The sequence below is a fragment of the Gallinula chloropus genome, assembly GCF_964237585.1.
Source record: "Gallinula chloropus genome assembly, chromosome: 28".
Taxonomy (NCBI): domain Eukaryota; kingdom Metazoa; phylum Chordata; class Aves; order Gruiformes; family Rallidae; genus Gallinula; species Gallinula chloropus.
In genome coordinates, this window is record NC_140113.1 from 5,850,773 (window position 1) to 5,876,073 (window position 25,301).

A 25,301-nucleotide genomic window follows, 5' to 3' on the forward strand; every position below is an offset into this window, starting at 1 on the left:
TCCCGGGCGCAGCTTCCCATCCCGCTCTTGTTTCTCGAGCAACAAGCCTGGGCTCTGGGTACCCCTGATGCTCCTTGTGCTTGTGGAAGGGCCTGGTCCCCCTCTTCCACCCAGAAGAGTGGCTTTCCTGCAGCTCAGGTGTCCAGAGGAGGTAAGAGAGGTGGAGATCTGCCCAGATTTGCTGCGTGGCATGTAAAGAATCAGGCTTCCCTTTGGTAGACCCTTTGCAGGTTGGTTGTGCACCCCAGGGGTACACACACACACCCCCTGTTAGTGATGCTGGTTTGGGATTTTAGAGAGAGGATGGTTTGAAGGTCTTTGAGCTGAAACTGCTGATGCTTCCCTGGATCCCTTGGGCTGGTTCCCATGGGGATTGGCACCAAGGTTGGCAGCACATCACGTGGCTCTGGAGAGCCAGAGGACAGGCTCTGCCCCAGGATCGGATCTGCAGCTCTAGGACAGGTTGTGGGCTTAAGGTAAAAGAGGGGATACTCTGGATATAAAGGAAGGAATTCATTACACTGAGCCTGGTGAAACATGGGAACAGGCTGCCTGCAGAGGTGGGAGATGCCCCATCCCTGGAGCTGTTCAAGGTGGGGTGGGATGGGGCTCTCAGCAGCCTGCTCCAGCTGAAGATGTCCCTGTGGTACCACCGCAGTGAGCCGGGGCTCACAGGGCTGTGTTTCTGCAGGGCTTGGGGGAGGACCAGCTCTGCACCCATGGTCAGGACACCAACACATCTGTCCCCCTTGCAGCTCAGGTCTTCCTGAAATGGCCTCAGCCCATTTGTCGACAAAGTGTTTCCTCAAAATCACAGAGTTGTGGGGGTTGGAAGGGACCTCCAGAGCCCATGGGGTCCAACCCCCTGCCCAAGCAGGGTCCCTGGGACCCGGCACACAGGTCAGTGTCCAGATGGGGCTGGAATCTCTCCAGAGAAGGAGACTCCACACCCCCTGGGCAGAAAAATCTGGCCTTTTTTATTCAAAAGATGGGGGAAGAGGAGCAGAAAAGCAGCAACCACAAGCATCTTGCTCCTAAGCGCAAACCCCACCACAGCACTGACTGGCTACCCCTGGGAGGGGGTACATTGAACTGTCACCCCAGGATGGGGGAAAGGTTTTGTGGAGGCTCTGAGCATCCCTGTTGGACTCTACCCAACATCCCCACACTCACCCAGGTCGGTGACCCCCAGAACCAGTACCACCCATCTGCAGCAGGGGTGGGGTCACCCTGGGCAGGGCCATCCCAAGGCTCCCCCCCTTCCCCGGCAGTTGGGAGCCACCCTCATCCTCCCCACCCCCATTAAACCAGCACAAAATGAGGAAGTGGGAGGAGGAGAAACAATTTTACTTGCAATTTGTATTTGCAGCAGAAACACAAAGCAAGTGCTGCAGGATGGCCCTGGGCCCTCGGTGACAGGAGCCCCCATCACCCCATCCCAGGGGGGGCAAGACGCAGGGACACCATGGTGAGTGCAAGCAGAGCCCTCGCTGGGCACCCCCTCCTTGTCTCCCTTGGGAACCCTGGGGATGCCACCCTCCCTTCCTGCCACCTCAGGGCTGTCTCAGCCTGGTCCTCTCCTGCACCCATCACCCATCATGTGTCCTTGCTGCTTGCTGGGAGGTGCTGGGAGCCCGCCCAATGTCCCTGCTGGAGAGAGGATGGTGTTGGCCAAGCTTGGGGACAGGGAGCAGAGCTGGGACTGGGTGAGGCACTGGGTGCACAGTGTGGGGGAGCAGCCAGGGATGGGCGCTGGGTGCTCAGTGCAGGGTCAGTGACCCCAGGAGCGCTGACCTGAGCAGGTGCCAGGCTGACAGCAAGTGGGTTTGATTTTGCCATCGCTGGTGTGGTACCCACAGCAGAACCTTTGTGTTCCTCCTGGCCCAACTTCCCATCGGTGCTTCTGGTTTCAGTGCTCATGGTGCTGGCAGGGTGTGGGCAGAGTGTGGTACAGACAGAGGGCAGAGGGTGGCAGGGTTTGTGGGGGGGCAGCTGTACCCCCCAGGCTAGCTCAAGCCAGGAAGGACCCCATGGGTGTTGGTGCACAGGGTTGGACCTTGCACCCTGGCACAGGCAGGGAACAGGGGCTGCTGACAGGCCAGAGGCCAGAGCTGGGACTTGATCTGGAGGCAGAAGAGGAAGGTGAAAGAGCTCCTAATTAAGGAGATATTCAGGCTTGGAGTAAGGGTCTGCATGGTGTGGCTCCAGCCCATGGTTCTGCTCCCTCTGTGCCTGAGCATGTTGCTGTCCCCAGACGCTTCCGCTGTGTCAGGAAGGGGCCGGTGGCCAGGCTGACACGCGCCTTCTCCCCCCGCAGCCGCGGTTGCCATCGCTGAGAAGCTGCTGAGATGCTGCTGTCCCCTCCCCACATGACACAAACACTGTCCCCTCCTCTGCCCTGAAGAAGTTTTGTGGCTTCACAAAGGGCCATGGGACCATGCAGCCATGGATCCCAACCCCTGACCCCCCCAGCTCAGGGGCTGCCCCCCATCCATCCATCCCCAAACAGCTGGGCCAGACCTGTGCCTGGTGATGCTGGGGACGTGATGCAACACACTGTGCTGCTCTTTTCAAGGCTTCCTGTGGTTTAAAGGTGTTGGCTGCCTCCGAGCTTGTCCTGTCTCTAAAGGTGCCACCTTGGGCTACATTCACACCCCCCTTGTGTGGTTTTTGGCAGCTCAGATCTGAGCTTTGAATCAAAAACAGATGATGTTTTGCAATCTGCAGGGCTGCTCCCCTCCCTGCCTCAGCGATCCTATCGCGAGCGCCGGCTGCGTGCACAGCCCTGGGCAGGGGCAACGGCTGTGGGGGGTGATGGTCTCCACCCCACTGGCCTTGCTGGGGTGCTCCTGGGGGGTCCTGACCCCCACACTGGTGCCCATGATGCTTGGAGCAAAGTCACTTGTGCAAAGTGGCTGCAAACTCTATCTGGAAGCCCTGCTCCACGCAGCTTGAGGATGAAATGGTCTCACAGAGCCATTTGGTCCAGGCCACCCACCCATCCCTGTCCCTGTGGCCCCCCCCCAGAGGTGGCTGTTGAGCTTTGTGGCTTATCCCTCCCTTTGGAGTTCTGAGGACCCACTGCCCCAAAGCCAATTCGGTTCGTGTCCCGCTCCCCGTAGGGATGCTGCCCGTGGTCCCATCCACAGGGGCTTGCTGGGCACCAAGCTCAGGCAACACCATGGTTTCAAGGAGCACCATTCATCCTCATCCTCCCCCAAAAGGGCTCGTACCCAGCATAGTGAGCCCTGGCCCCACGACCCAGCCCTTGGGAGGTGCTGAGGAAAGCCAGGCAGAAGAACCGGGGCGGAAACAACCACGACCCTGCAGATATCCGGCCAAAACCTCCACTTAGAGTGAGCTGGTGCTTTCCCTGCAGCTGTGCTGCAGCAAGTGCCCCCACAGAGCCAGGAAAGCACCTAACCTGTGCCTGGAGGAAGAGGAGGTGTCACCAAAGGCACCCACTCGATGCTGGTGGGTTCTGAGCAGTCGTTTGGCTCCAGGCATCAGCTTAGAAGCAATGAAATGCTCACATCCACCTTAATTTGGTGCCACAGCCAGCGATGGGCTCCCATCAGAGCCCTCAGAGAGAGATGTCCCTGGGGACAGGGAACTGGGGCTGGGGAGAGCATCCTCTGACCCTGCTCTCCAGGTGAAGCATGAGGTTTTGGCCAGGTAGGGTCAAAGCTGGGAGGCTCCCAGGGTCACCAAAAGCTCCCTGGGTCACAGCACAGTGACTGAGGTGAATGGCTGAGCCTTGGCAGTGCCTTTCCAGGTGGCCTTTTCTAGGGGCTTGTTAGGATGGAGGGGAAGGCAAGAAAGAAGCCTATCAGCATTAAAAAGGAGGAAGAGGAGGAGCTCCCTGTGTGGTTTCAGGCTGTGTGAGCATCCCCACTATCCCCTGGACCTCCTGAGCTCAGCTGGGTCCTGTATCCCAAGGGCAGGTGGTGGGACAATGAAGCCAAAACCCCTCTGCCAGCTACAGGGGCTTGAGTTGCACTTAGGGCTTGGGGGGGCATGTGTAGTGTTTTGGTTTCAAAGCCCTGCAGAGGGGAAGGGAGGCAGCCAGAGGGGAGCAGCGTGATGCTGCTGAGCTCCTCAGTGCTCCCTGGTGATCCCTCCATCCCCCAGCGCAGCGGTGCCGGGTTGTGCCGAGCACCCGAGGGTGGGTGCAGGGGGCAGTGGGGAGCCTGAGAACATCAGGGCTGGGCACGGGGGTGTGAAGGCACCAGGGCCTGGAGGCCAGGAAAACGATGCAAAAGGGGAAGAGGAGAAAAGGGAAATGGAAGGAGTAAGAGGCTGGGGGGGGGGTGATGGGGGGGAGGAGAAGTGAAATCGGTGCCGGGGGCACTGGGTGAAAGCGGAACCGCAGGGGCTGCGGGACGGGTGCGGGAGGGGAGCTCCGGGCAGCTCCAGACTGGGCGTCCCCTCCGGGCACCGTGGCTGTGTGGGCACCGTGGCTGTGTGGGCACCGTGGCTGTGTGGGCACCATGGCTGTGTGGGCACCATGGCTGTGTTCAGCCAGTTTCCTCTTCCGCAGTGAAGTGTCTCCCTGTGCCACCAGCCCAGGGCTGGCTTTAGCCCCACAAGGGCTCAGACCCCAGCCCATGGGTTTCCTGCTGCCCACAGAGGACAGAGATGAGGGGCAGCTGGAGAGTGGGTGCTGATGTCTCTGGGGACAGGGAGGGAAGGGTGATGGGGCCATGGTTGCACCTCTGCTCTGGTGCAAAGGGGGTGCACAGGACACCCCCGCCAGTGGCATTGTCACCCTTTCCCCCAGTTATTTTTGCTGCCCCTTTGACTCATAAGCAGAGGCTGAGCAGCAATCGCTTTGTTAGCTCTTTGTCACCTGGCAATGAGCTGGGGTGATGCTAAAGGGTGTCCCCAGGTTGTCAGCGCCCTGTCCACTCCTCTCCAGGGCTCTGGACCTGCCATGATGCAGGATCCAGCTGGAGGGCTGGGAAAAGCCCAGGCTCAGCAGTGCTGGGGTGGGCTCAGACCCACAGAAGGTGCCTGGTTTGGAGCCACAGGTGGGGTGGGGGCCCATTGGAGCTGCTAGAAGCCTGGGGAGGGGGGGGACCTGGGGCCAGACCCGGGCTCAGGACCCCAGCCCCATGGGTGGTGGTCCTGGTGCAGCCGCTGTGGCTCTCTCCCCACAGGGCAGCAAGGAGCGCTTCCACTGGCAGAGCCACAATGTCAAGCAGAGCGGCGTGGACGACATGGTCCTGCTCTCCAAGATCTCTGAGGAGGCCATCGTGGAGAACCTCAAGAAGCGTTTCATGGATGATTACATCTTTGTATCCTTCCTGGGCCAGCGGGATGAGCCCCAAGACTTTGCTGGGCTGTGGGCCAAACTGGGGCTGCCCCAGTGCTTGAAGAGTGTCCCGTTCCCACGCTGGGGTGAGACAAGATTGGGATGGGCCAGGGGACTGCTGCTGTTCCCACGCTGAGTTGCAGTCAGCAGAGATGCTGCAACCCTCCCCCCCCCCCGTTCTGCTGTGCCCCAGGACCCGCTTCAGTCCTTGCTTTGTGGCCACAAAGCCCTAAGCCAAGAGCAAAGCCCCTCACCTGCGGTGTCCCACTGCTCCTGCACTCTGGAGACCCTCCTGCCTGTGCCAAGGGGCAACTCCTCTGATGCCCAGAGCACCCACAGCAAGCCCTGGTCAGAGCAGGAGCATCGCTGCAGGGAGGTGTCACCCCTTGCTCTTCCCCACACAGTGTCAGGCCGCACAGGACACCCTGAGGACAGCTCAGGGTGCAAAGCTCCCACCCTGCCCAGTGTTGGCCCCCCCACCCCCTCACCCCCCAGCCCAGAGGCTTTGGTGGTTGCTGGCTCCCATCACAGAGCTGGCCCTGCTGAGCCCCGTGCATGGGCGGCTCCACAGTGCGGGCAGGGAGGTGGCCCCACGCCCGGGGTTCGGGGTGCTGAGCCCTTCCCTTGCTTCGGGGGGGGGGGCGACCTCACTGCAGCCTCCCAGTCCCTGGAGGGAGCAGAGGAACAGGAGGGGAATCAGCTTGTTAAGAGGGGAGATAATGGCAGGACAAGGGGGATGGAGTGAAGCTGGAGGAGGGAAGGGTGAGAGGAGATATCAGGGGGAAGCTCCTTGCAGAGAGAGTGGTGAGGGGCTGGAAGGGGCTGCCCAGAGAGGGGGTGGGTGCCCCATCCCTGGGGGTGTCCAAGGCCAGGTTGGCTGGGGCCCTGGGCACCCTTGTGCAGCTCCAGGGCTGGAGGTTGGTGTCCCTGCCTGTGGCAGGGGGTTGGAGCTCTGGGACCCTTGGGGTCCCTCCCAACCCAGACCAGGCTGGGATTCCATGATTCACCCCACTCCTGCTGGGGGATGCAGCCAGCTCAGCCCCCTCTACCCTACCCCCAGCTCTGGTTTGGGGGGTGGGCCAGGACAAGACCCGTGCTGTGCAGGGCACGGCGTGGGCTGGCGGGGCTGAGCAGGGGCCCGACGCGCTCCGAGCCGGCTGTGGTTTCCCTGCAGATGCGGCTCTGTCCTTACAAGGCGATGCTCCTGCCCGGGCTGGGTGACGCAGCCACCCTCCCTCTGTCGGCAGCCCTGGGGCTTTAGATGTATTTAGGTCTTGGCCTTTGGGGTTGGTGGTTTTTTTTGGTGGTGTGTTGGTTGTTTTTGCAGGAAAAAAAACCCAACCCCAGCACGCAGCCTCTTTCTTCCTTTTTTCTGTGGTGCTGGGTGCAGGGCCCCTGTCTGGCCATGACTCAACGCCCTGTGCTTCTGCATTTCCTTCCCAGAAATGCCCTGTCCTTCAGCTCTGCATCCCCCCCAGCCCTGCTCTCAGGTGGGCTGAAAACAGGACATCCCCCCTGCATCTCCCCAGCACCTGCCCTGGGGTGCCAGGGTTCATCCCCATCCTGCTGCTGCATCGTTTCCAGGTGCAGACCCATTCCCCTGCCCACGCCCAGGTTACCTGGGGATGCTGCAGGTAGGGGCTGAGGGACACAAAGTGTCTGGTTGGCCAAGGAAAGGCACGAGCTGGGAGTTTCTCCCCTCTCAGTGCCTCAGTTTCCCTGGCTGTAAAATGGAGCTGGTCTCCTGCTGCAAACGCTGCGGGTGAAGCACGACCAGCTGAGCAGAGGGCAGATGCCAGGAAGCTGTGGGATGCTGGCAATGCAGGTTTTGGAGCTGTTTCTTGGCCAGGAGGCTGAGGGCATCCTCCTGCTTTACCCTGTGCTGCTCACACTACAGGGGACACCCCAGGGCAGAGGGAATGAAGCACTGGGGCCCCATGGCCTGGGCAGCACCAGGCTGTGGCAGCAGCTGGAAGCCCTCACGGTGTTCCTGGGGCAGCAGCCAGAAAAGAAGCAGGGAACCCCCACCCACCCACATTCCAGCTATGGCTCACACTGTGAGTGGGACAAGGAAAGGGGGGGGGAAATGGGGAAGGACACACAGACCTTAACCTGACACTCAGACCTACATCGGGCCGGTGCTCATCTCCGTCAACCCCTTCAAGCAGATGCCCTACTTCACGGACCGGGAGATCGAGATGTACCAGGGGGCGGTGAGGCTGCTGTGCCAACCCTCAGGGGTTGGCCTGGGGGGTTCATTGGGTTGAATTTGGAGTGAAACACCCTGGGGGGAGTCCCCTGGGTGTCCCCACCCTCCCAGCCTTTGGCTGCTGCTGGGTTCAGCACTCCCAAACACATTAATGGAGGCAGTAATGAGACTGGGGAGCTGCTCCACATTCCTGGGAGATTCAGCTCATAAATACACACCAAAGCGACCCAAACATGGTAAAATCCAGCCTGAGGGACTGGCTCTGCCACAGGGAGCTTCCCAAGGAGGAGGGGAGCATCCAACAAGCATCTGATTGCAGCAAGAGATTAACTCCCCATCGCTGCTGTGTGCCACCACCTTGTGCAACACATGGGCAGAGTGAAGGGGATTTGGGGAGGGGGCTCCATGCTGGTGGCTGCTCTGTGCTCAGTGCTGCTCTCCTTGTTCCTCTCTTTAGGCTCAGTATGAAAATCCCCCCCATATCTACGCCCTGACTGACAACATGTACCGCAACATGCTGATCGACGGGGAGAACCAGTGCGTCATCATCAGGTACAGGGGGTGCAGCCAGGGACCCCGTGCCACCCACCTGAGGCCAGCTGCCCCCATCACCCCAGGGGACTCCTGGCCAGGCACAGTGTCCGGGCAGCGGTGAGAGGTGGCTGAAGCCCCATGGTGGGTCCTGGGGGACCCAGAGGGTTGGGGTGCTTGGAGGGACCCCGGCACCCGGAGCCATGAGCACAAGTGGGGCTGTGATCAGGTTGTCCCAGGCAGGGACCAAGCCTTGTGCAACACGCTTTTCCGGCCGAGTGTTGCAAGGGAAATGGTCAGGATGTGGGGCAAGGACAGAGACTTCCCCCTTCGGGCTCCCACGTCTCCCTCTTCCTCCCTGAAATCCAGCAACCAGAACTCCAGCATCTCCTGCTGGAGCAGCTCCTGGCCCAGAGCACCCAGGCAGCCCCATCACCCCTGTGAGCTGCCACACGCTCAGAGTACGTGGCAGGAGGGAGGCCACAACCCCCAGCAGCCACCATCACCCCCCCCCAGCCCCAAAGCACCCCGGGACTGGTGTCTCCTGTTTCATGTCCCCTCTGCTTTGACATCTGTGCAGCGGAGAGAGCGGGGCCGGGAAAACGGTGGCAGCAAAATACATCATGGGCTACATCTCCAAAGTGTCTGGGGGCGGTGAGAAAGTACAGGTATGGCTGTCCCCCTCCACCACCACACGGCGTGTCACCTCCCCGGGGTGGCACATGGGGCAGCCCAGGCGCTGGGGCTGGGGACACGCAGTGTCCTGGCTCTGTGCCCAGCCCCAAGGCAGGGCTGCTGCATCGGGGTGCCAGTGTGTGACCCCCCCATGCTCATCCCCCTCCCCTCCTCTGCCCCCAGCATGTGAAGGACATCATCCTGCAGTCCAACCCGCTGCTGGAAGCCTTTGGGAATGCCAAAACCGTGCGGAATAACAACTCCAGCCGCTTTGTGAGTCACCGGGGCAGGCACAGAGCATCCGTGCCACGGGCAGGAGCCCCCCCAGCCAAGCTCCTGGGCTGGTGGGGAGGGGAAGCCAGGGGCAGTGAGGAGTCCTGCTGCCGTGGCCACAGCTCTGAGCTGGAGTTGTGCTGGCGCAGGGGAAGTACTTTGAGATCCAGTTCAGCCGGGGCGGTGAGCCCGACGGGGGGAAGATCTCCAACTTCCTGCTGGAGAAGTCGCGGGTGGTGAGCCAGAACGAGGGCGAGAGGAACTTCCACGTCTACTACCAGGTACGGGGCAGGGCCCAGCGCTGGCTGGGCTGCCACGGGCACCAGCAGCTGCACCACCACCACCTCCGTTTCTCTCCCAGCTGATCGAAGGGGCATCCCAAGAGCAGCGGCAGAACCTGGGGATCATGAGCCCCGATTATTACTACTACCTGAACCAGTCGGACACGTACCAGGTGGAGGGCACAGACGACCGCAGCGACTTCCATGAGACCATGGTGAGTGCCCAGGAAGGGGACTCCCCAAAGCTGGCGGTGTCCAGGCAGGGGCTGACAGGCTCCCCACACCCCCAGAACGCCATGCAGGTCATCGGCATCCGGGGTGAGGACCAGCAGCTGGTGCTGCAGATCGTGGCGGGGATCCTCCACCTGGGGAACATCAGCTTTCGGGAGGAAGGCAACTATGCCCGTGTGGAGAATGCTGACTGTGAGTAGCCAGCCTCCCCTGCGCTGGGAAAGATGCTCACAGAGACCCTTGGCAATGAACACAACCTTAGCACAAAGCCCCTGGCAGAGGAGGGAGGTGGCATCAGCATCTTCCTCACATAGACATGGGGGAACCCAGGCAGTGAGCAAATGGCACTTCCAGAGCTAAAGCAGCAAGGGCATGGATGCCAGGAGTCACAGGCTGTGATTTAGCAGAGGGAGGACCATGTCCCATACCCCCAGGTTGCTGCACGCTGCTTTCCTTTGGTACTTGGCTGGGGGGTCCAGCAGCAGCAGCGTGCTGGAGGTGTAAGGGGAACAGGCAGCACTGACTGCCCCCCACCTCATCCTCTGCCCAGCCCTGGCCTTCCCTGCCTACCTGCTGGGCATCAACCAGGACCGCCTCAACGAGAAGGTGACCAGCAGGAAGATGGACAGCAAGTGGGGCGGCCGCTCTGAGTCCATCACTGTCACTCTCAACGTGGAGCAGGCGGCTTACACCCGGGATGCCCTGGCCAAGGGGCTCTACACACGCGTCTTCGACTTCCTCGTGGAGGTGCGTGGCTGTGGTGGGTCTGGGCTGAGCCTGGAGGGGAGGTTTGCCATCCCTGGCAGCCCAGCGTGCCACCACGCGCCCCGATGAAGGTGGCTACTCCCGTCTCTCCCCACAGTCCATCAACCGGGCGATGCAGAAGCCCTACGAGGAGTACAGCATCGGGGTGCTGGACATCTATGGCTTTGAGATATTCCAGGTACGTGTGGCTTCCCTTTAGGAGCTCACGTGGAGAGCAGCTTGGAGCAGGGAGGTCTGTTAGCAGTCCATGGCCCCAAGGAAGGGTCCCTGGAGCAGCATCCAAAGGTGATGCTCTTTGGGATCCCCCCTCAATGTGATGAGAGGAGCAGAAGCCAACTCAGCCCCATCTTCTCGTTCTGTCCTTCTGCAGAAAAATGGCTTTGAGCAATTCTGCATTAACTTTGTGAATGAGAAGCTGCAGCAGATCTTCATAGAGCTGACCCTGAAGGCAGAGCAGGTACAAGGGGTCTGGGTGGGGGGGCTGTGATTCCCACACCCTGCATCCCCACCGCCAGCCAGTCCCAGCACCACAGCCAGAGCTGGAGCCCATCCCACAGGTCATGGGCCCACCTGGCTTTCCCTGCGCTTCCCCAGGAGGAATATGTGCAGGAGGGGATCAAGTGGACACAGATCCAGTACTTCAACAACAAGGTGGTGTGCGACCTGATAGAGAACAAGCTGGTGAGTGGGGTCTGGAGTGGCTTTCCTGAGGAGCTGCAGCACCCAGGGATGGGGCTGTGAGATGGGCTGGGTGCTGTCAGAAGCCAGTCCTGCCAGGGAGCATCCCAGAAGGGAAGCAGCTCTGCATCCCTGAGGGAAGGGTGAGAGGAGATATTAGGGGGAAGTTCTTTGCAGAGAGAGTAGTGAGGGGCTGGAAGGGGCTGCCCAGAGAGGGGGTGGGTGCCCCATCCCTGAGGGTTGGATGGGGCCCTGGGCAACCTTGTGTAGCTCCAGGCCTGGAGGTTGGTGTCCCTGCCTGTGGCAGGGGGTTGGAGCTCTGGGACCCTTGGGGTCCCTCCCAACCCAGACCAGGCTGGGATTCTATGATCTAAGCTGTGGTTCAGCATAAAGACGCTTTGACCTGCACAGGGCACTTGAGCAGAGCCAGATGCAGGTTTGGCCCTTCAGGCACCCACGGCTTCACTCTCCCTCTCCCAGAACCCCCCTGGGATCATGAGCGTCCTGGACGACGTCTGTGCCACCATGCACGCCACGGGCGAGGGAGCGGACCAGACCCTGCTGCAGAAGCTGCAGGCGGCTGTGGGCACCCACGAGCACTTCAACAGCTGGAATTCGGGGTTCATCATCCACCACTATGCAGGCAAAGTAGGGACCCCACACCCTGCGCCCCACGGCCACAGCCAGGCACAGGGCTGAGCTCCCCTCCTGCCCTCAGGTCTCCTACGACGTGAACGGCTTCTGCGAGCGCAACCGGGACGTGCTCTTCACTGACCTGATCGAGCTGATGCAGAGCAGCGAGCAGTGAGTCCTGGCAGGGCTGTGGTCCTGGGGGCACCCCCTAAAAAAGGGCTGGGTTAGAGGGCAGCACCCCCTCAACATCCAGATCAGCTGGTTCTGCCTCTGCTGGAGCTACAGCTCAGCGTGCTCAGCACCCTGCATCACCAAGCCAGCACGGGCAGCATCACCCCGCCGAGTTTGGCAGCACCCCAGGAGTGCAGGGCTGGGCTAAGGGGTGCTCACCCACCAGCACTGATCCTGCTCAGCCTGGGGGGATCAGGGGGTAGAGGCTCATCCGTGGTGCAGGATTTCCCAGCAGCAGAAAGCAGAGCTGGAGCTGGTTCCAGCCTGGGGAGCCCAGCAGCTCTCACCTGGGGACTGTCACCTGCCTTGCAGTGGCTTCATCCGGATGCTTTTCCCAGAGAAACTCGACTCTGACAAAAAGGGACGACCGACCACCGCAGGCTCCAAAATCAAGGTATGTCCCAGGGGCTGCAGGACTGTGGCTACCTGTGAGGCAGCAGCAGGGTGATGGGCCCCCACCAATGCTTTTAACGCTACAGAGGTCAATCCTTGAAACAGAAACAGGCCAACGACCTGGTGAACACCCTAATGAAGTGCACCCCACACTACATCCGCTGCATCAAGCCCAATGAGACCAAGAAACCCCGAGACTGGGAGGAGAGCAGGTACCAGAGACCCCCCGGGATGTATCCCACAGAGCCCAGGGAAGGGGATGTGCCTAGGACCAGCTTTCCTCCAAAAACTGCACCCTCAGGCCAGTCCCTCTGTGCTGCCCACAGGCACAAGGCAGGTGCTGAGGAGTGTGTGGGGACATCCACCCCCCCCCCCCCAGTACACGCATCACCCAGAAGGGATGCAGGATCAGGCTATCTGAGCCCCAGGAAGCTCTCACACACACACACACAAACAAGGGCATCCCTATACAAAGAGGCAGCCAAGGGGGCTGGGGCAGGTGGCTCATCCCATGCCAAGCGTGTCCCTCCTGGCTCTGCAGGGTGAAGCACCAAGTCGAGTACCTGGGGCTGAAGGAGAACATCCGGGTGCGCCGGGCGGGTTTCGCCTACCGCCGCGTCTTCCACAAGTTCCTGCAGCGGTGGGTGGCCTCTGACAGGGGGTGGGGGGGGAAGGATGGGTCCTCACAACCCCACCGGACTCAAGTTCCCTGTCCCAGCAGCTACGCCATCCTCACCCCCGAGACGTGGCCATGCTGGCGTGGGGATGAGCGGCAAGGGGTGCAGCACTTGCTTCAGTCTGTCAACATGGACCCAGACCAGTACCAGATGGGTCGGAGCAAAGTGTTTGTCAAGAACCCCGAGTCGGTAGGTTGCCCCAGGGAGGATGCTGCACGCAGCAGGGCGTTGCTTTGGGCAAGGCGGGGAGGATTTGGGGGGGAAGGGGGGGAGAAGTGATGCAGCACAAGAGCTGGGTGGTTCCTGAGCGGCTGGGTGGTCCCTGAGCAGCTGGGCTCAGCACCCCCTGTTTCCTGCCCCCCTTCCCCGCAGCTTTTCCTCCTCGAGGAGATGCGGGAGCGGAAGTTCGATGGCTTCGCCAGGGTGATCCAGAAGGCCTGGCGCCGGCACATCGCCGTCAGGAAGTACGAGCAGATGCGAGAGGAGGGTAAGGCTGGGCAAGGACAGGGACACCAGCACCCCAGCAACCCCAGTTTTAGGGTGCTTTTTGCTGGGGACAGCCCAGCTGCCAGAGCAGCAGGAGCATGTGAGCCCACCCAGCACCTGCTGTGGCAGCAATGAGGAGAGGGCTGCGGAGGGACCAGACCAGGAGCTGCCCCAGGGGTCTTTCCCTACATCCCAAAGAAGGGAAGGCATTTCTTGCTCCTATTCCCAGCCTTGGGACAGGCCATAGGACACAAACCAGATCCTTGTGCTGTCTCACTCTGCATTTCACTGCTTGCCAAGGGATGGGGAAGAGTAGCTGAGGGATGGGCAAGGCCGGTGGTCACCTCCTGACCCCATCATGGGTGTTTTCCCAGGGTCCCAAGTTTGCAGTGAGAAATCAAGGGGGGGAACCCAGAAAGCAGCAAGGTCCCTCCCTCCCACAGTATGAGGGTTTTGGATGGCAATGGATGGGTTTGAAGCAGCTTGGATTCCTCCTATGGCATAAAACAAGCCCCACTTCTTCCTGCCACAATCTCTGTGGCAACTCCCTCAGATGCCACAGCTCGCACAGACAGTTTGAGGGGGGGGGAAGGTGCTGTCTGGGTGGGCAGGCAGGGGCTGAAGGCTGAGCCCTGTCTGACCTGCATCGCTTCGGCATCCCACGCAGCCTCCAACATCCTCTACAACTTCAAAGAGCGGAGGAGGAACAGCATTAACAGGAATTTCGTGGGGGATTACCTGGGCATGGAGGAGCGGCCGGAGCTGCGCCAGTTCCTGGCCAAGCGGGAGCGGATAGACTTCGCCGACTCCATCACGAAGTACGACCGGAGGTTCAAGGTGGGTGGCCCCAAACAGGGCTCAGGACAGGCCACGCCACCACTCTTTGTGGCTGCCTTTGGGTGGGATGTGTGTGCAGGGCTTGTGACCCCTAAAAACACCCCCTCACCCCCTGCTCCTGCCCTTTTCCAGCCCATCAAGCGGGACTTCATCCTCACCCCCAAGTACTTCTATGTGATCGGGAGGGAGAAGGTGAAGAAAGGTCCTGAGAAGGGTCAGATCAAGGAAGTGCTCAAGAAGAAGGTGGATCTCCAGGCAGTGAGCGGCGTCTCGCTGAGGTGCGTCCCTTAGCACCGGCTCCATGGGGCTGGGCTTCACCCATCAGCTCCACCAGCCTCTCCATCCTCTGATGCCCCTCTCAGGCCCCAGTCCTTTGCCTGTGCAGGCAGCAGAGCATCAGACCATGGGGGCAGGGAGGCTGCCTGCAGCACAGCTCTGCCCATGGGGCGTTGGAGATTCCCAGCTAAAGCACCCCCCGAATTTACTCAGGGTGGACCCATCCCTAGAGGGGTCTCCTAACTCCCCCAGCCTCCAGGTCTGGCTGGTACCAGCCTTGCCCCCACTGACACCCCCGCACCGGGGTTGCTCCCCCCAGCACCAGGCAGGATGATTTCTTCATCCTCCACGAGAACGATGCCGACAATTTCTTTGAATCCATCTTCAAGACGGAGCTGCTCAGCCTGCTGTGCAAGCGCTACGAGGAGCTCACCCGCACCAAGCTGTCCCTCTCCTTCAAGGACACGTAAGGATGGAGCGGGGAGAGGCGATGAAGCGGGACAAGGGCTGTCCCCGGGGCCTCACGTCTTCTCTCTCCCCCCCAGACTACAGTTTCGGGTGAAAAAGGAGGGCTGGGGCGGTGGCGGCACCCGGAACGTCACCTTCGTCAGAGGACAGGGCGACGTGGCCACCCTGAAAGCTGGAGGCAAAACCCTTACGGTCAGCATCGGGGATGGGCTCCCCAGGAATGCCAGTGAGTGCCAGGGCACCCAGGGGTGGGGGTGGGGGGGTGGGGGGGGCACAGGAGTGCCAGAACTGCAGCTGGAGGCCTGGGGACGTCAGGGCGAGCCAGCGTGTGCCCTGACCCCGTGGGGTTTGTGTTCACCCAAAGCTTCTGTCGGGGCGATGGGGCAGCACGGGGTGTTTTGGGAACAGGGGGGCTGGTACAAACACTGGGGGCAGAACTCCCCCCAGCCATCTCCAAGGACTCTCACCTAACGGGGGGCTCCTGTCCCCCCCAGAGCCCACGAGGAAGGGGGTGACGCAGAGCAGAGGTGGCAGCAGATGCCCAGCACCCAGCAGCAGGGCCCCACCAGCACCCAGAGGTGAGGAGACCAGCACCATTGGGGTGCTTGGGGGAGGGGGACCCCAGCCTGGACCCAGCCAGTGCTGTGCTCCCAAGGGGTGCAGGCTGAGCATAGCCCCCTGCAAAGCACCATCTTGGGGTGGGGTCTTGCAGGCGGCTGCAGGAACGGGGCACCCCCGTTCCCACACGGGGAGGGCCGGGCGCGGCAGGACACCTACACAGCCCCCCAGAAGCACCCGCGGGGGCCGCCCGCCGCAGCGCTGCCCACCCGGAGCTCTGCCCGCCAGCCCAAGACACGGCCCCCGACTGAGAAGAACTTGGATTTCCTCAACGTGCCTGACCAGGGGGTGGCAGGGTAGGTCCTGTACCAGTGCCCGTGTCCCTCACCCTGTCCCACCCACCCTGCCCCATCCACCCTTCTCCCTGCTGCCGGCCATGGGCTCTTTCCCCGCTGAGCAGCTCGGCTGTTCCATCAAGCCATCCTGACCAGGCACAGGCATTCCAGCCTTGCTGGTTAAGACAGCACCTCCCAGCCTCTCCCACATCCCAGTTTTCCCAGTCCCTGTGCTGGGAGGACCCCACCTGAGCTGCAGGCACAGAGCATCCCATTGGTGGGGCAGAGCAGGATGGAAAGGAGGATGCAGAACATCCCCCACCCTCTCGCTCTCCCTGTGTGACCACCGTTACCCCCCCACCCCCAGCATGCAGCGTCGGCGCAGCGTGAGCCAGCGGCCACCCCCAGCCAGCCACCCCAAGCCGCAGCCCAAGGCGGCCGTGCCGCGCTGCCAGGCCCTCTACCAGTACATCGGGCAGGACGTGGATGAGCTCAGCTTCAACGTGGGGGACGTCATCGACATCCTGCTGGAAGGTACCCCCCAGGCTCCCACCCTGCCCTGCTTCTCCCACCGTGCCGGGCGGCAGCACCGCAGCTGATCTTTTCTCTTCTTCCTCCCCCCCTTCCCAGATATCTCGGGGTGGTGGAAAGGCCGACTGCACGGCAAGGAAGGGCTTTTCCCTGGGAACTACGTGCAGAAGATCTGAGCCCAGCACAGCAGGGCTGGAGGCAAGGAGGGGGTCACTGTCCTCCCACCCCACCTTCACCAAGGCTGTGCCGAAGGGGCTGGTGGTGGCTCCATGGCACTGGACATGTGCTGGTGCCCACCGGTGAATCCCAGTTTAGACGGTGGCCTCCCTGAGGCAAGGACCAGGAATGGACCTTGGTGGTGATTCTGGGCTGTATTACAGGATTGTTGTTAATAACTGTGGTAAATAATCAGGCTCAGCAAATCTGACTGACTCACAGGCTGAGCCTGCAGTTTGTCCTTCGCCCTGGGGCTGGCCTGAGGCTCCCGCTGCCCGGTGACAAGAGCCCTGCATCCCTGTGTCCCCAGCTGGGGACGTGGGCAGACATCGGAGGCAGCCCCCTTCCCACCACCTCGAACCCCTGAGACGGTGCCAAATGCAGACACCAAACACCCCCAGGAACTCAGCTGGGGTGCTCACACAGCCTGGCACGACTGCCGAGCGCGTGGCATGGCCGGGAGCTGTCAGGGCGGTGGTGAGGAGGAGCAGGCAGCGGGCTGCAGCAGGACTGGGGCACCATCCCTCAGGTTCCCCCCAGGAAAAGCTGAGGGACAACTCAGCCAAAGCCCATGGATCTCTGGCACCGTTTGCTGACCCTGGTCAGGGGGCTGCTGCCCCCTCCCATGCCCCTGGTTGACAGGGCAGGGGGGGGTGTCACGACCATCCTCAGCTGCACCATGTGTGATCTGATGGGATCGGGATGGTCCCAGGAGTCCGGGGTGCCCCAAGGAATTTGGGGTGTTCAGGGGACCCTGGGATGCTCTCAGGGATCCAGGGTGCTCTGAGAGGTTTGGGGAGCTCCAAAAGGTGTGGGGTGCCTGCCTCTTAAGAGGTCCAGGACTTCCCAAGGGGCTCAGGGTGGTCTGAGGACCACAGGATACTCCAAGGGCTCCAGGATGTTCTGAAGGTTCCCGAGGTGCTCCAAGGACCCCAGAATCCTCTGAAAGCCCCGGGATGCTCCAAGGACCCCAGAATCCTCTGAAAGCCCCGGGATGCTCAGAGGTCCCCAAGATACTCTGAAAGCACCCGGGATGCTCCCAGGACCCCGGGATGCTCCAAGGCCCCGGGATGCTCCCAGGCCCCCGGGATGCTCCGGCCGGCGCTGGGATGCGCTACCGCAGCCGGTACCGGGGAAGGGGAGGGGGATCCTGCTAAAACACGCAGGGAAAACCGCTGGGGGCACCGGGGCGGGGCCGGGCCGGGCTGGGCCGTCCCCCCGCGGCCCCCGCCCCCTCTTCCGCACCGCTTCTTCCTCCTCCTCCTCCTCCCCCCGCTCTCGCGACAGCTCCGCGCAGAAAATGGCCCCGCGGCCGCGCCGCCGCTGATGGAGGCTCCGGGCGGCGCCGGCCCCGCCGCAGCCCCGGTACGTGCGGGGACCGGACGGGGAGCAGCACCGGGGCCGGGGGGGAACCCGCACTGGGATGGGGACACCGGCACCGGGGGCGGCGGGGGGACCGGAGGGGATGCCGGGGCTTTATGGGGACCTGGGACATGCGCCGGGGTTGTGAAGGGTGGGGGGGGAACCTCCAGGCGAAGCTGCCCCTGGGTGGGGGGGACCAGCCGTGGGAACGCTGCCCACGGGGGGCTCCTCGTTTGGGGGGCTGTTACCCACAGGGCAGTAGCCGTGGGGGGTGCCGGCCGTGGCTGTTACCCGTGGGTGTGTTACCCGCGGGGGTCTGCGAGCCCAGACATCGGCCATGGGGGGTGCGCCCCATGTGGGGGTGCTCCCCGTGGGGGGTGCTACCTGCGGGGCTAGTGGCACAGGGCCAGCTTAGCCACGGGAGCTGTCAGCCCCGGGAGCCCTGGGGAGCGCTGGGACCCACCTCACCATCCTGAGCACCCCGAGGCTGCGCCCACGGGGGTCTCCCCACTGTTGCTCCATCTTCCCACACACGTGGGAGACGCTTTGTTGCTGTCAGGAGCAGGGGGATGCGGCTCCTCGTCCGCTGCTGGAGCGAGGGGGCTCCCAGGGCCTCGACCACAATGTCAACTTGACCATGGCCAGGGCTGCTTGGTTAGGGGCAGCTTTGTCTGGGCCCAGGGAGGATGCTCTGGCCTCCCCAGAGGGGCTCCTTAAAGGAAGGAGGGTTTTTTCCAGCTGAAAAGCTGATGTAGCCTGATGGATTGGCCAGCAGCCGGCAACCAGGTAAAGGTGGGCACCGGGATGGTGCGGGGACATGGGGAGAAGAGCACAGCTCTTCCCCATTCACCTGCCACCTGGGTCGCTAGTGGCTTGGAACAAGGTGGCTCTGTGGGGAAGGCCAAACCAAGAGATGTTTCCCAAGGCACTGCCAGAGGGCCTGAGTTGAGCTGCCCCTGCATCCACCCTGGGGATGTGGCGCAGTGGCTCTGCGGGGGACTACGCGCTTGCCCCTTGGATGCCCGTTAATGCCACGTATGCTACGTGGGCAGATTTTGAGTTGGAAAGCAAGGAGCCAGTCCTTGCAGTGAGGCAGAGGGGAAAATACTGAGGCAGCAGCTTTGTTCCAGCCCAAGTTGGGATTAGGGCACCCAACTTGCAATGGGCATTGCAAACCCCAGGTCTGCCAGGCAGCAGAGAAGCCCGTTAGCATCTTTCCCCCACCCTTCCCCAGCCCTGGCAGGGCTCCCCGTGGCATGTGAAGGCACCAGGAGAATTTTCAAGACCGCTTTCCATTTCCAGTGTGCATTTTAACCCTGTGATGGGTGGGCGAAGCGTGTGCCGGGGCGGAGAGGGGGCCTGGCTGCACCGTGCTGCTGTCACAGGCTGTGCTTCCTCCCTCCGCGCCGCTCGCCGGCTGCGCGATCACATGAGCCCCTTGTTCAGAGCCTTTGTCTCCCATCTCCGAGGCCCAGGAGCTGCGGTTCAGGAAGCCTTATCAGCCTCTGGCTGTAGACAACACAGAAATGCTCCGATAGGATTATTTGTCCCCTTTGCTCTCCCAGGGAGGGTTTGTGTAAGGCTTCTGTGCTTGGTGGTGCATATAACCCCCCCCCCGGGTGCATATGAGGGAGATGAGCTGTATTAATTAACTGCATTGGCACTGGAGGCTGCTCTGGGGGGCTGGTAGCTCCCAGCCCTCCTGTTCACCCCCATTGCTGTCAGCCCCCCCAGAAGGATTTTCCTGGGGTCCCTGTTGACCTCAGGGGCTGGAGTGGGGGAGTTTAGTGCCAGCATGTTTTCAGGGAGACAGAACTTGTGTCAGGAAGACCCTGTGACACCGAATTTGCCGTGGCTCTGGGGTTTGAGTTTCCAGGGCAGGGTTGGCACCGGCACTGGGGGGGGAGTCACATCTCCCGTGGTCATGCAGGTGCCTTGGACTGGGGACAGTGGCAGGTTGGTAGCACCGGAGTCAGAGCATCAGGGATCCAGAATGGAGGATCCTGGAGAGTGAGAAATGGTGGGCACCATCCCACAAACAACAGCAAGATGGTACAGGTGCCACTGGCTCCCCAAAAGCCAGGGCCTGGGCCAAGATAGGGCGGTGCTGCCACCACATCCGCGGCTGGAAACGCACCCGACACGGAACAGCTTTCGGACAGTGGCAAGCTGAGAAAACAACAATAACCCCCCCAGTGCAACCCTCAAACAAAGCCATAAGCTCAGGGGCAGCTGGAGAAGTAATCCTGCATGGATTTCCCACCACCACCCCCCTGATCTGCTGCCCGCTGGGTTGCAGTCCCAGTGCCGCCAGTTGCTGCGGGAACAGCCGTGAGGCGGCCGTCACCTGGCTGCAGACCTGCTGGGCCCAGCAGGCCCCGGACCAAGCTGGAAAGCTGGGAAAAAGCCTCTGGCATGGCTGCTGAGGGCAGGCCTGGGGATGCCAGGGGCTGAGGCCGGCAGGATGGATGCGGCCAAACCCCAGGGACATTTGTGTTGGGACCCATTTAGCTCCTGGGGAAACATTGATCCTCTGACCAGCTGCAGATACTTGGCCCCAGCGCTGGCGGTGGTGATGGTGATGACACCAATACCATCGTTATTACTCCTTTTAAGCCTTGGCAGTGAGGCCACTGAGAAATCTCCCGAGTGAGGGACTTCTTGGGTGCTTTTTGCTGGGTGCCATACGTGGTGTTTGCGTGTCAGAGCCTCACGCTGACACTCTGTGGCCGAGTCACTTTAGTTTTGGGGACTGGCTGGTGTAGTTTGTGTGAAGGAACCGGCCCCGCAGCCCCACAAGCTGGGCGTTGTGACCCCATCCTGGTCACACAATGGGACCTGCTGCTCTTCTTGGCTGGAAAAGCCACCTCAAGAAGGGGGGGTACATCCAGCAACACCCCCAGTGCAGCTGGGAGCGAGAGGGGCTGGAGCAGCTCCTGCAGTCCTGGCGTCAGCGGCACCGGGGCTGCCGTCGCCTTGGTGAGGAGGGAGGGCCCTGGAGTTTTGGGGGGCAATTTTGGCTACAGATGCTGCTACACCTTAGCCCATGGTGGGAGTCTGGCCATGGGGTGGGCTGTGCCCAATGGCAGCTGGGGGAGACTTTTAGGGAGGGTTTATGGATTACCCCTGGGGTGGGAGAAGCGAGAAAGGATGGAGACAGCTCTGGTCCATGGCTGGGGGGCGTGCACAAAGCCCCAGTACAAAGTGCTGCCTTTGCAGCACGTCCCCCCACAGAGATGCTGCAGGGCCCCCATGAAGGTCCCTGGGAGGAAGGGTCAGTCCCATGGCCACAGGGCCCTGGGGAGGAGGAGGCAGTCAGCATCTGTACCGAGCTTTAACCTCTCACCCTTCTGCTCGGTGCAGCATCCCCAGGAGGAGACGCTGCCGGCAGCACAGACCTCGCCCTGTGCCCAGCACCGGCCCCGCCATGAAGACGGAGAAGGACGAGGCTGTGCCCACCTTCTCCCTGGGGGGTAAATTCGCTGGAGAGGGGGCAGGTGAGTCCCGTGTGCCCTGGGCCGGGCGGCCAGAGGCGTGGGGGCAGTGGGGAGAAGCCTTTTCTCCTGGCTGAGAGGTCCCTTTGGGTGGTGGGGAGCACCCTGGGGTGCGCAGGGGGCATCACCCCCCTGTGCAGAGCACCCTGTGCACAGCACCACCACCTTCTGCCTTCGCACGAGCAGCTTTAGTTAGAGCGAAGATGCTCCCATCTCTGACAGCCTGGGGGGCTCCTGCCTCTCTGGAACCCGCCAGACACCCCCTGCCCACAGCCCTGTCTGTGGTGGGCAGCAGGGGCTGCCCCCAGCAGCTGGCGCCTGCTGCCCCACGGCCTCTCCCCAGCAGGTTACAGTGAAGCGGCTCTGCCGGGCGGCCCGATGCCGGTGGCCAGGAGTGGAGGGACCCCAGCCCCGGACCTGCGGCCCCTGAAGCGCCGACCTGTCCCAGGTGAGCTGAGCCCCAGCCCTGCTCGGGGAAGGTGTCAGTGATGGCCAGGGCAGGGGTAAGGCCAACAGGTCTGTCTTCTTCCAGGGAAGCACTACCAGTGCTCAAGTTACGGCTGCAAACAGGCCTTCCCCAGCATGCAGGAGCTGATGGACCACCTCAAAGTCCACTACAGACCCACGCAGTCCCTCGAGGGTAAGGGCAGGACACCCCGCCTTGCTCCAGGGGACCCTTTTTTATGGCTGGGAGGTGGCAAAGCAGGGCTCAAAGCCAGGACCTCCAGGAGATGCCTCACAGCACTGGGTGGGAAGGGGGAGAGCGTGCGAGGTGCTGGAGACCCACTGGTGGGGCTGCCCCCAACCCTGGGGGGATCCAGCACAGCCCCTGGGGATCCAGCACGGTCAGGCTGGGGCTGAATCTCGTTCCTGTTTCTTTGCTCAGGCAAAACCTTCCAGTGCCCCACGCTGGGCTGCACGGAGACATTCCCCAGCATGCAGGACCTCATGGCCCACATGAAGGTGCACTACAAGCCGAACCGCTACTTCAAGTGAGTCCCACTGGTCCCCATCCTGTGCCACCCTGCCATCTCACCCCCTTGCAACCCCCTCCAACAGCACCTCCCATCTGGGGACACCCCACAGAGCCCGGAACACACAGCCCACTCCACACACCCCTTTGCAGGGGTATCTCGGTGGCAGAGGGCTGGGGTTGGGGGTGGGGGTGGTGGTGCAGAGGGGAGCGCTGATGCTGATGCCCCCTCCCTGGTGTGTCCCCCCCCCAGGTGTGAGAACTGCATGCTGCGCTTCCGGACACACCGCTCCCTCTTCAAGCACCTGCACGTCTGCTCCGACAGCGCCAGCAGCCCCGCGCCGCCCCCCAAAGCCGACAAGCCCGTCCTGCCTGCTACCTCTGCCCCCGAGAAGGAGCCCCCCACCAAGCCGCTGGAGGGGGTGCCCAAGCTCCCGAGCGTTATCCAGCCCCCGGAGAAAGAAGCCATTCTCCCTGGCGTGGACACTGCCCCGGCAGCCCCTGCTGCGCTCCCCACCAGCCTCCCCGAGCTCCCCGGCTCGCTGGAGGCGCTGCCGCTGGTCTCGCCGGCCCCCCATCCCTTCCCACTGCTGGAGCCCAACCTTTTCGGGCCGTCGTCCTTGACTCGGTTCTCGGGGCCACCCCCCTCCTCGGTGCCGGGGCCCTTCCTGTCCTACGTGCACCCTTCGCCCTACAGCTTGCCCCAGCCCCCGGCACAGCATCGCCTCCGGCCCTACGTGCCGGCCCACGGCCCCCTGGTCTCCAACGCCGTCTGGAAGAAAAGCCAAGGTGAGCACGTGGGGCCGCTCGGGGAAACCTTCTTCTGCTCCTGCCTTGACCAGCAGCTCCTGGAGAAGGACCCACCATCGGCCAGCCAAGGATCCCCCTCCTCCCAACCCCCGTATGGGGCCGCTCCGGCCTCTCCCCCAGCCCCATCCCACCTCTGCCTCCCTCCCCCACCCCCAAACCCTCCATCCCACCTGCTGGGATACTCAATTGGAGAAAGCACCACCAGCCACCAGATACAAGTCTCCAAATTTTTCCTGGCACCGCTGCTCCCTGACGTGCTGGGGGTGTGAGGCGGGGGGCTGGGCCAGGCCTGCCCCCCCTACGTCGTCCCCCCCCCAGGGAGGGGAAGACCTAATGCTTGTCTTGCCCCTCGATTCCCTCCGCAGGTGTGAGTGTCAGCCCACTCCTCCCATGCTTTGGCTCAGGAGTGACTGCAGGTTAGTTTGGCACCTACTGGTTGGGGGCTGCTTTCTGCACTGGGGAGGGTGGGGGGGCTGGTGGGGGTGGGTCTCAGGGGATGGGAGAGGCCCCCCAGGGCGCGGCGATGCTCCCCAAAGAGCAGAGGGGGAGGGCAGGCTCCCTCATTTTCAGGAGCTGCGTGGAGAGGGGTTGCTGCCCAGGTAGGGTTGGAGATGGGGGTTCACCAGCTGCACCCCCCAACTGCCAAGCCTGGTTCTGCTGGAGGCAGAAACAGCAGGTGAAGGAGCACCAGCAGCTGCTTCTGCTCGAGCCCCCTAAGTCACCCTGGCCCCAAGGCTGGGCTGGAAACCCCTGCCCTGGCTCCACGGGGTGCAGAGAGGCGACGAGCAAAGGGCGATGGGGACCAGGGGGCATAACCTTGCTCCCTGATCCCAGATTTGGGGGGGTCCCCCCCATGTGGAGGGGATCTCTGTGCACGTGGGGCTGGGAGCAGGGTGGCTCCCACCCCATAGCACCATCCGATCGGAGCCCCACGGCACCCAGCACAGCGCCCACCCTGCGCTGCCCCTGGCGTGGCTCCCGTGCCGGGGGGCCGGCGGGAGGGCGCCGTGCTTCCCTCCTCGCCCGTCCTTGCAGGGCACTCCTCCACCAGCCGCATCGTGTGGGAGCACACGCGGGGCCGCTACACCTGCACGCAGTGTCCCTACTCCAGCGCCTCGCGGGAGGAGATGACCCTGCACATCGAGGACCACCGCAAGAACCCCCCGCCGCCCGGCCGCCTGGACGCCGAGATGGGTACGGCCCGGGGGAGGGGGCAGGGATACTCGTGGGGAGGGGGTTTGACCTGCCCTGCATGGATGTGCACCCCTGCATGTCCCCCCTGCATGTCCCCCACTGTCCTTGGGGGGGGGTGGGGGTGACTGGGCTGCTGGGGTGGGCGCTGGGCTCCAGCTCCTGCAGAGATGCCCTGGGAGGTCCCTGTGTGCTGCCCGTTCCCCCTGGCCGGGACCCAGTCCCTGCACAGGCAGGAGCTGGGGTACCAAGGGCTCAGCGGCCGTTCTGACAGCTCTCTTCCCTCTCCCTCCAGATTTCGAGGTGGGTCTCGCCTCCCTCCACACCAAGCTGACGTCGGAGATGGAGAACTCCCTGTACTCCCAGCTCTGATGCCCCCCAGCTCCCAGGGGACTGCTCCAGCCCTCCCCCCAGCCAGGCAGGGGGGCACCGCACAGCCCCATGCCACCACGCCGGGACTGGGACCCCTTCCCGAGTACCAGGAGCATCCCCCAGCCCCAGCCTGGGGTGGCAGAGGGAGGGGATGTCTCCTTCTCTTGGATTTCTACCCTCCCTTTTATTTCTGGAACCTCCAAGCACCCGGAACCCTGTGTTTCCCTCCCCTAAAGTTTTCGTTGCTTCAGCTCCAGGGGCTCTGGGGGGAGCCCGGTAGGTTGCTCAGGAGTTAGTGGACTTTCTGGAATGAGGTCTGAAAATAATAAATGGGAATTGTACAGGAGCAGCAGCTGGGAGAGCCTCTGTCTGTCCCTGCAGGGGCTGGGAGGGAGCGGGGAGCAGTTGGGGGGGCTGCAGGGGGGTGGGTGGACACATCCCAAACTGTGCAGCGCTCCTGAGCAGCTGAGGTGGAGTCTCTGCAGCTGCAGAAGTAGAGAA

At 62.5% G+C, this 25,301-nt stretch overlaps 2 protein-coding genes across 3 annotated transcripts; both read left to right on the top strand.

The window, feature by feature from the left end:
• Nucleotides 1-1,396: 1,396 nt before the first annotated feature.
• On the top strand, nucleotides 1,397-16,804 carry MYO1F (myosin IF). Its single transcript, XM_084276206.1, has 28 exons — nucleotides 1,397-1,468; nucleotides 5,160-5,297; nucleotides 7,438-7,527; nucleotides 7,981-8,075; nucleotides 8,635-8,722; nucleotides 8,913-9,002; nucleotides 9,152-9,283; nucleotides 9,364-9,498; nucleotides 9,574-9,706; nucleotides 10,065-10,261; nucleotides 10,377-10,457; nucleotides 10,650-10,736; nucleotides 10,874-10,960; nucleotides 11,438-11,605; nucleotides 11,676-11,761; nucleotides 12,134-12,215; nucleotides 12,320-12,426; nucleotides 12,756-12,854; nucleotides 12,936-13,080; nucleotides 13,264-13,378; nucleotides 14,045-14,214; nucleotides 14,347-14,492; nucleotides 14,810-14,956; nucleotides 15,036-15,184; nucleotides 15,453-15,536; nucleotides 15,671-15,872; nucleotides 16,219-16,385; nucleotides 16,482-16,804. The coding sequence occupies exons 1-28, from the start codon at nucleotides 1,466-1,468 to the stop codon at nucleotides 16,556-16,558; spliced, it is 3,300 nt and encodes a 1,099-aa protein (XP_084132332.1). The 5' UTR covers nucleotides 1,397-1,465; the 3' UTR covers nucleotides 16,559-16,804.
• Nucleotides 16,805-17,905: 1,101 nt separating this feature from the next.
• Nucleotides 17,906-25,074, top strand: ZNF414 (zinc finger protein 414). 2 transcript variants are annotated; one of them, XM_084276341.1, is made up of 9 exons: nucleotides 17,906-17,963; nucleotides 21,324-21,457; nucleotides 21,798-21,902; nucleotides 21,987-22,094; nucleotides 22,341-22,446; nucleotides 22,681-23,216; nucleotides 23,603-23,653; nucleotides 24,273-24,431; nucleotides 24,724-25,074. In XM_084276341.1, exons 2-9 carry the CDS (start codon nucleotides 21,388-21,390, stop codon nucleotides 24,798-24,800), a joined length of 1,212 nt encoding a protein of 403 aa, XP_084132467.1. In that variant the 5' UTR covers nucleotides 17,906-17,963; nucleotides 21,324-21,387; the 3' UTR covers nucleotides 24,801-25,074. The 2 variants fall into 2 exon arrangements, with proteins under 2 accessions (XP_084132467.1, XP_084132468.1); XM_084276342.1 differs by having other exon boundaries at nucleotides 21,801-21,902.
• Nucleotides 25,075-25,301: the final 227 nt, after the last annotated feature.

Excerpts from the sequence above, each read along its gene's own strand:
- MYO1F (XM_084276206.1), top strand. Across the intron at positions 9,284-9,363 it reads ACTTCCACGTCTACTACCAG|CTGATCGAAGGGGCATCCCA; the intron begins GTACGGGGCAGG and ends TTTCTCTCCCAG. Across the intron at positions 12,427-12,755 it reads CGAGACTGGGAGGAGAGCAG|GGTGAAGCACCAAGTCGAGT; the intron begins GTACCAGAGACC and ends CTGGCTCTGCAG.
- ZNF414 (XM_084276341.1), top strand. The coding sequence starts at position 21,388 with ATGAAGACGGAGAAGGACGAGGCTGTGCCCACCTTCTCCCTGGGGGGT. Across the intron at positions 22,447-22,680 it reads AAGCCGAACCGCTACTTCAA|GTGTGAGAACTGCATGCTGC; the intron begins GTGAGTCCCACT and ends TCCCCCCCCCAG. Across the intron at positions 24,432-24,723 it reads CCGCCTGGACGCCGAGATGG|ATTTCGAGGTGGGTCTCGCC; the intron begins GTACGGCCCGGG and ends CTCTCCCTCCAG.